Consider the following 9,555-nt stretch of genomic DNA (forward strand, 5'->3'; position numbering starts at 1 on the left):
GACATGCCGTATCCCCAACTATAAATCTGTCCCCATATTTTAAATTTACCTCCTCCACTAATGCAACGTGGTTTTGCCATGGTGCAAAATTACTCCTTTTTAATACTTTGCACTCCTTAATGACTCAGGTCCTATGTCTCTTGGCAACATGCACCTTCTTCCAGCTGCAGACACTGAAATGAAAACAGATAAGCATTAGACAAGTAATGATCTTTATGGTTACATAGCCATTTACTAAAAATAAAATTACCTTTAACACAATCACTCCAGTTCTCAGAAGTGACATTAGTGAAAAATATTCAGTAATCATGAAGTTTAGGTTTGTAAATTCTGCAAAACTTTATGATTAACTATTCTCACACCTTTCTCCCCCTTCTCCAGATAAATAAAAAATACCCGCCCCCATGCCTCACTCTAGTCTGCCTACATTCTCCTCTCTTGTACTGAACTACCAATGGTCTCTTCTTACCCACTCCTGGCCTATCTTCTTCCTCCTGTCTGTCAACTGTTGCCCTAGCCAAGTCTTCTTCTTCTGTTTGCACTAAAACCCAGCAGTGCTGCATCCTACCCTGTACCCCGTCATCCCTCTCCTCCTGATACATGTCACTTCGTATGCGATATTCTAAGCATTACTTTGAAAATCAGTATTTTAAATTAGAGAGATAATATCAGATAATGTGGCAAGCTATTAGCATATCTCTTAAATTGTGACCACAGGTGTTTAAACCGTTTGAACCACCTTAGATTTAAATTCCCTCCTAAGACAGATTTAAAACTGTCTCCAGTCACTGGAATGTGAATCTAAATAAAAATACTCATAAGTGCATATGAGCGTTTTGTTTATTATTTTAAGTCCCTGTGCAGAAACTGACATCTGCATCATGTAGATACAGCCTAATAATAACATGAAACAGACAAGGGTAGGAAGCAATTGACAGTCACGATTTCCATACAAATGACCGCAGTAAGGTTTATTTAGAAAATGCAACTTAGTGGGGACATGCAATGTACCTGATTCTCCACCTAGTGCTTTTCAAGGTGGATGTCCATTTCACAGGCTTTGGAAGCACTCCCATAAAATCACTGTACATCAGCTGTTAGATAATCTGGAAAATGTTTATGGTGGGAACAATAAAAAGACCATATTAATAATACCACTTAAGGACCATAACCTTTTTTCATTATTATAAACATAAGTTTCCAAAAGTGCTTAGTTTAGCTCTGTTTATGTCTTCAATTAATCAGGCACATTAAAACTGTCTTTATTACATCTGTCACTTTGGTGTGTTTTACAGTTTTTATTACATGGGTCAAATTGCTCTTGGAAATTTCCTGCCAAAGTACAAGTAGAAGGTGCAAAATGTTCCACATTAAAAATATAGGATTAGACCTAATCTGGATGCAAGAAAAGTTCTTCCACAAAGATGGCTCCTGTAAACGTGTTCTGTTCATCCTGTTATCTCATTTAAATAAAGTTATATTAAATAATGCATTTTGGTTGCAAAAGTAGGCACAGACATGTGCCTAATATGTTTTTGGCAAGGAACACCATCAAATCACTCCAATTCCGTTCCACAGATCACACCATTTTGGCCTGCAAATCCATATAAAAATGGGTGCATTTGTGTATAGTTAGCTACATGACCAGTACTGGTGCAAGGGCATCCTAGGCAAAGCCCCCCTCCATTCCCACTTCACACACCAAGACCTTTGTAAAATAAAAATAATTAATCTTACCTCCTTCTGGCAGGCAGGTAAGGCTGTTTTCTGATGGAGAACACAGTCCCAGGGGAAAACACAGGATTTCTAGAGGGGTTTCCAAATGTTAGATTTTGAAAACAAAGCCAAAAACAAAAATATTTGATAATAAGCAGGGAACAGCGCCACCCCTCTTCCCATACATTACACCAATACCACCTCCACCCCTCTTCCCATACATTACACCAATACCACCTCCACCCCTCTTCCCATACATTACACCAATACCACCTCCACCCCTCTCCCCACACATTACACCAATACCACCTCCACCCCTCTCGTCCCACATTACACCAATACCACTTCCACCACTCTCTCCCGACATTACTTGCACATTACTGTCAAATTTTACCCTGGGGTGAAGGCACACAGCACTGGCCTATGAGCAGCTGTCCATCATAAGTATCCCCCAAATCCTCATAAATAACCCCTCATCATAATTAACCTTGTCATAATAATCATTAACTCACTCATCAATCAATCCCGTCATCTTCTACATTGCAAAATAACCCCCTTATAATGAGTATCTCCCACATCATCCCCCTCTTAATTAATTAACCCCTCCTTATAACCTTTCAATCCATTAAATCCTTTAGTCTCATCATAACAACTCCTTCAACATCATTAAACCCTTTATAATTATTAACGCCTTCATCACCATAATTAACCCCAACATCGTTAATGGATCCCATTTATATTCATTAACCCCCGTAATCATTACCTCCCTCAGTCTCATCAAAACTATCACAGTAAGATCATTAATAACCTCCTCACCTTCATAATCAACTTCCAGTCATCATCCTTCAACATTAACTCCCCACCAATTATGTTAATTTCTCTCTCCTTCCCCACCTACCTGTTGCTAATCCATTATCCTTGTAACAGTCAGAGGGGAACGGTTCACATGTCAATTCCTCTCTGTGTACCCCCACTTCCACACAAAACACCCTGTAGTCTGGAGTGGGTGGAGGTCCCACAGCTGTCTGTCAAAGTGGTCAGCAGATGGGAGGTAGGAGCCACGCAGAGCGATTAACCCAGAGCTTTTTCTTACTCTGGGCGGCAGCAGACCATGCACATGCCCTCAGTGGTGTCCCCAAAAGCCTGGCGCCCTAGGCAGCTGCCTAATGGTAGCACTGGGCATGTTTGTGACGTTACAAACCAATATCTGCACTCTGGAATTGCACTTCCTTCTACAAGATTGTAAATTACCCCTAGTGTAAAATGTGCATACATTATGTAAATTATTAATTAATAAAATCAGAAAGATGTTGGTCAGTTCTGATTAGTTTATAAGGATAACTTTATCCTGGAATATTGTATAACTTGAAAAGTTATCTTGTTATATTCCTATTATATATGATATGATCATATGTATCAATTATTTTCAAATAAATAATTATTTCACATTTTGCATTTTTTTTTCTGTAGAACCACCTCGTCCTATATTGAAACCTGTGCCCATTTATGACTCTAGCGGGAGTGTCATGGCTACCTCAACCACTATTACCATTAAAATGCCGATATGCTACTTCAGTGATGTCAATGGACCAATCAAAAAAATTCAGATTCTTGTTTCAGAAATGGGAGGTAAGGAGGTGTTACACAGCATATTTTCTCAATATATATGTCATGCAGACAAAATACATATATTTATTATATTTTGACATTAAAACACAAGTTTTGTGGCTGCATGTTTTCAGATTTTATATTTTTCAGAGCGTAGGCAGATGCTTGATATTTGGAACTCATAAGCTCCAGATGTTGCCAGCTGCTAGCTAACAATGACAGATGTAAACAAGTTAAAAATGCAATGCTGGGACCATTCGAAATATACAGTGCGCCAAAACTCAAAATGTTTTGTTACATTTAATAAATGCCAAAATGTGTCAAAATGTATACAAATAATACATATGAGGAAGTGCAATGCTGATTTTTTTTCACAAATGCACCTATTTCTCTTCCACCTACATACACCGGTGCATGCTGGTGGCACCATTCTGTTCTCTAAAGTGCATCTGTGCAGAATTTGCCAGATTGCAGTAGCCATTGAATTGAACATGTAGGTAACTGTAAAAACTTTGTCCTACCTACTCAGGGGCGCACGCAGGATTGTCAGTGGGGGGTTCTTCCCCCCTGACCCAGAAAAAAAAAACCCCACGTTTCGTCAGCGCTGTCCTATACAGCAGCCCCGGCGCTGTCAAAGAAGCGTCCGCGGCGGTGCTGTATACAATACAGCACCGACGCGGATGCTTCTTTAACAGTGCCGCGGCTGCTGTATAGGACAGTACCGCTATGGTGGGCACTAAGTTAGCGCAGGGGGGGGGTGTTCTGGAGACTCAGAAACCCCCCCTGCGTGCACCACTGCTACTATTACTTTTTTACTTCACTCTTAATTAATTATTAACATAAAATACTGTTAGTTGGAGCCTTCTTTATTTATATCTGAAAATTATTTTATAAGTCATGAGAGTCAGTAACATTTTAATTTTTGAATTACATTTGTGCACAAAAATGTACTCATCCAAGTATAAGTATAATGTACACAGGCATTGCATTGAATGAAATGGCCAGTACATAATAACCAGCACTTCTGAATATGTTAAAAAAGAAAGTAATGTGATCTGCTCCCAAAACGCATAAGGCCTGGTTCATTAAAGAATGTAAATGCCGATACATGCAGTGTTTTGCATTAAATTGCACTGTGCACTCCCAGAAATGAACTATACACCAGTGAGCACAAGTGCACGCAATTCATCTTCGAACGCATAGGACACTTCCAACAGCCTAGGATTTCATGGGTGGAACGGGGTGGATAAGGGCCATATACACGTAGTCAGTGTACAGTAAGGGCATGCCATGCATTCCATTCAAGCTTTGGGCATCTGTAAGGTATGTGTTTTTCTGTAGTTTCACTTCCACCAGCTACAGGTCGGATGTAAAGTGCCGATTACTAGTGATGATTGTCATGCATACATGCTAGAGCATGTGTTTACAATCAACAGCAACTCTAAAAATGTATTTTATGTACAGTAAATATTAATAACATCCTTCCTGATTTCATTGGGGGGAAAAAGAAAAAAAAATTTTTTCAATGTTTTTTCATTAATTACTATATTAACAAGTGACAATCCCTGAATAATTTTTCTTCTGTGCTTTCTTCTGGGACTTTATATTCCACATATGTATTGTATGTATCCTGCACATGTTGTGTCTGTCTCAATACAGGAAGGGCTGCATATTTAGAGCCTACCTAGACCCGTATTAAACAAGACATGTTTCTTCAGATCCACTTGTAGTTGTATGCGAACGTATGTACGCCCAATTTATGAGTGTTTTTTAAAAAAAAACACACAATACTTTCATTTTGTGTACCTTAATGAATCAGACCCATAATCTCCACCACTTTCATCCATCTACACAAACACTGTTTTTGCATTCATTCACTGAGCCAGGGATATTACTGCAGCTAGCCCACATTATGCATTGAAAGTCCTTACACACCCAGTAACACCTATCTTTGTGTAGTGTACTTTTGTTGCCCTGCAGTCGCTCTCGTCTTGATGTGGTAACGCATACATTTACCCAGAAAAATGGGTGCACTGGTGGTAAATAGGGTCTGCCATCACAAAAGAAGGAAAAAACTGCTTTTACGCCGCACTTATACATTTTCCCTTTTGGAATGGCCTCTATTATATGGTAAATCATGTCTATCGAGTTTCACAAAATAATGCTTCAGAAATTGACTACAGTATTTATTAATCTGACATCTCAGTGTAATAGATTTATTTATGCAAATATCATCAAGCATTTGGGAGGGCACAGCAGAGATTTGTGGGATTGTTGGGTGCACTGATCCAGGTTCAGATTACACTTGTAACATGAAATTTCACCACAACTGGCTGCTTTCTATGCTCAGACAATAGCACATTGCTGACCAGTAGCCATAATATTATGCTATACTGTATAAGCACGATAGTACAGTCATGGGCAAAAGTTTTGAGAATGACACAAGTATTGGTTTTATAAATTTTGCTGCTACAGTGTTTTTAGACCTTTTTGTCAGATGTTGCTATTTTATACTGAAATAAAATTACAAGCATTTCATAAGTATCAAAGGCTTTTATTGACAATTACATTAAGTTTATGCAAAGAGTCAATATTTGCAGTTTTGACCCTTCTTTTTGAAGACCTCTGTAATTCACACTGACATGCTGTCAATCAACTTCTTTGCCACATACTGACTGATGGCCACCCATTCTTGCCTTATCAATGCTTGGAGTTTATCAGAATTTGTGGGTTTTTGCTTGTCCACCCGCCTCTTGAGGATTGACCACACGTTCTCAATGGGATTAAGGTCTGTGGAATTTTCTGGCCATGGACCCAAAATTTCGATGTTTTGATCCCCGAGCCACTTTGTTATCACTTTTGCCTTATGACAAGGTGCTCCATCATGCTGGAAATGCATTGATTGTCAACAAACTGTTCTTGGATGGTTGGGAGAAGTTGCTCTTGGAGGATGCTTTGGTACCATTCTTTATTCATGGCTGTGTTCTTAGGCAAAATTGTGAGTGAGCCCACTCCCACCAGTGCAGAGCTTGCTCAGGAATACCAGCAGTCATGTGTGATTGTATCTGTACGCACAGGTGAAGTGTTTTAACACTTGACCTGTGGGGACCCGACATTGCTGCTTTAAATGAATAGTTATCTAAGTCGCACTGTTCAGTGGCATCGAACTCAAGTGCCAGGGAGGTCTGTGTCGGAATTACTTGCGGCCAGCATCATTCAGCCATCAGAAATGTGCAGCGTCGCTTTGTAGGTAAGTCTGTTTATATTCATGTAGTTTTCTTTCTAATCAGTGTTTCTTTGTAGGTATCCTGGTTGTCGGGGTATCAAACCCAACCTGACTGTGACTCCTAACTAATGCAAAAATCTACATCCCGACTAAATCACTAATGGGAAAAGCATAGTAAAGAGTCTACCCAATTCCAACTGCCCCATGTGATAGATGAAGGCACACAAGGCAATTCCTACACACAAAGCCACACTGCTTGCTGACTACTAAATGAGGCTTAGGATGGAACTAATACTTACACCCTGGACATCTTTCTCCCAATGCTGCTCCTCCCTACTGCAGCTATGTTTCCTCCTAACTGTGCTTGCATTTTGTGCCAACTGGAGAGAGAGGGTGCACAAGCCAACAGTACTTGGTGTGGGAATATGTGCTGGCTTAGCCAGTTAGAAGCGCCAGGTGACTACTGCACATGGCATACCTAACTGCTAGACAAATAGGGACAAAATAAACATTTTGATGCTGTTCTCTGCCACATAATATGTAGCTTCTTGTCTCTAACTGTCTCTCACCACTGTTTATTATTGGCAGTTCTTATCATTAAAATCATTAATATCAATTTTGCAGGCTAGATTGAAAGTCTAGGAGCAATGACCTCTTATGTGCCGATGTGACTGAAACCCATCCTAGTCTTCATTTAGGATGGATTAGATTTCTATCTGGTTTTACAATCTTCTTTTAATTTTCCAACCAAAGTAATCTGTCTGTTTTCAAACCCTGCTGACCTAATGCTATTTGACACCCTGCTGTGTCACCATTGTACTAAAATAATACTGGGATACTGACCTGGAAAGAAAAAAAATTAAGCAAAATATATCTTATGCTTTTAGGTCAGTGACATCTATTTGTATAGGGTTCAGTGATTTTTTCTTTTCTACTTTCAGTTGCTTTTATTTGAATACAGATGGAAAAAGTGCAAATATATTCTCTTTGTAAACATAGGATATGACAGTAACAATGAGACATGGCCACTAATCAATATTATAATGCTATATAGTGGTGGACATAGATGCAGATGGCGTGCAAGAAGATTATTTGGGCGTCTCTTTACCACCACCATTTATTGCCAACATGGGGTTGTTTGATTACTCGAAGAAAAACAGAAACAGCTGCAAAATGTGCTCATTGTTCAGCTGTGACTGTGCAAATTAGTGGGTATATATCCGTTTGTGGTCAGTGCACGGCATGGCAATGCCAAAATAATCGTCAAGTTCAATAGCTCAAAAGGCTGGCAGAAAATTATTTAAATGACAGTCTTAATATCAGGCAGAATTCTGACTAAATGCCTATCAGATTGTAGCCCAAATAACATGCTGAACACAGACCAAATAACAAGCAGAATGACCAACAGATTATAGGACAAATAATGATGTGAAAAAGACCAACTGACCAGCAGATGATATATCCCCCCCCCTGCCAAATACACACAACACACACACAACAAGGCTGAGGAAACATAGACCCAACCATCCTAGGTCCTGAGTTATACAGATGCCTGTGTGCAGCTGAACAATATACCCAAATCAGCCACAACATTAAAACCACCTGCCTAATAGATACATAGAATTTTAAGACAGATAAGAACTGCTTGGCCCATCTAGTATGCCCATTTTTTTTATTAACCTATAGTAAGATCAAACCCTATTTGGTCCTTTAATCTTTGTAAGGATATCCTTATGTCTATTCCAATCATGTTTAAATTGCTCTGCTTTAGTAACCTCTAATATGGTGTAGTTCCCCCTTGCGCCACCAAAACAGCTCTGACCCATCAATACATGGACTCCACAAGACCTCTGAATGTGTCCTGTGGTATCTGTCACCAAGATGTTAGAAGCAGATCCTTTTAGTTCTGTAAGTTGTGAGGTGGGGCCTTCGTTTTTCCAGCACATACCACAGATGCTCGATCGGATTGAGGTCTGGGGAGTTTGGAGGCCAGTCAACACTTTGAACTTTGTCATGTTCCTCAAACCATTCCCGAACAAATTTTGTAGTGTGGCATGGTGCATTATCCTGCTGAAAGAGGACACTGCCATCAGGGAATACTATTGCCATGAAGGGGTGTGCCTGGTCTGCGACAATGTTAAGATAGGTGGTACATGTCAAAGTAACATCAACATGAATTCCAGGACCCAAGGTTTCTCAGCATCACACTGCCTCCGCCGGCTTGCCTTCTTCTCATAGTGCTTGCTGGTGCTATCTCTCCTCTAGGTAAACGGCGCACATGCACATGGCCGTCCACATGATATAAAAGGAAACATGATTCATCAGACCAGGCCACCTTCTTCCATTATTCCATCATCCAGTTCTGGTACTCACATGCCCATTGTAGGTGCTTTCGGTGGTGGACAGGGGTAAGCATGGACACTCTGACCGGTCTGCCGCTATGCAGCAAGCTGTGATGCACTATCATTTACAGCATTAACTTTTACAGAAATTTATGATACAGTAGCTCTTCTGTGGAATTGTACCAGATGGGATAACCTTCACTCCTCACACGCATTAATTAGATTTGGACATCCTTGACCCTGTCAACAGTTCACCAGTAGTCCTTCCTTTGACCACTTTTGATAGGCATTAACCACGGAATGCCAGGAACACCCCACAAGACCTGATTTTTTGGAGATGTTCTGACCCAGTAGTCTAGCCATCACAATTTGGTCCTTGTCAAAGTCGCTTAGATCCTTTCGCTTGTCCATTTTTCCTGCTTCCAACACATCAACTTCAAGAAAAACTGTTCACTTACTGCCTAATATATCCCACCCCTTCACAGGTGCCATTGTAATGAGATAATCAATGTTCACTTCACTTATCAGCAGGGCCCTCTAAACAACATTATGGGCCCCCCCGGGCAAAGCAGTGCACCGTGGCCCCTATATATATACACGTAAAAAAGTGATATATATATATACCGTATTTGCCGGCGTATAAGACGACTTTTTTGACCTGAA

The 9,555-nt window shown here is 40.1% G+C and overlaps 1 protein-coding gene across 3 annotated transcripts in view; it reads left to right on the plus strand.

Annotated features, from left to right (window-relative positions):
- The window catches only part of PTPRQ (protein tyrosine phosphatase receptor type Q), a 357,175-nt gene that overhangs the window by 284,828 nt on the left and 62,792 nt on the right, over positions 1-9,555 (plus strand). For all 3 annotated transcript variants that reach the window (XM_075209348.1, XM_075209349.1, XM_075209350.1), the window contains exon 50: positions 3,187-3,345. In XM_075209348.1, the coding sequence (XP_075065449.1) occupies positions 3,187-3,345 (159 nt within the window). The remainder of the gene's footprint in view (positions 1-3,186; positions 3,346-9,555) is intronic.

The sequence above is a fragment of the Mixophyes fleayi genome, chromosome 4, assembly GCF_038048845.1.
Source record: "Mixophyes fleayi isolate aMixFle1 chromosome 4, aMixFle1.hap1, whole genome shotgun sequence".
Lineage (NCBI taxonomy): Eukaryota > Metazoa > Chordata > Amphibia > Anura > Limnodynastidae > Mixophyes > Mixophyes fleayi.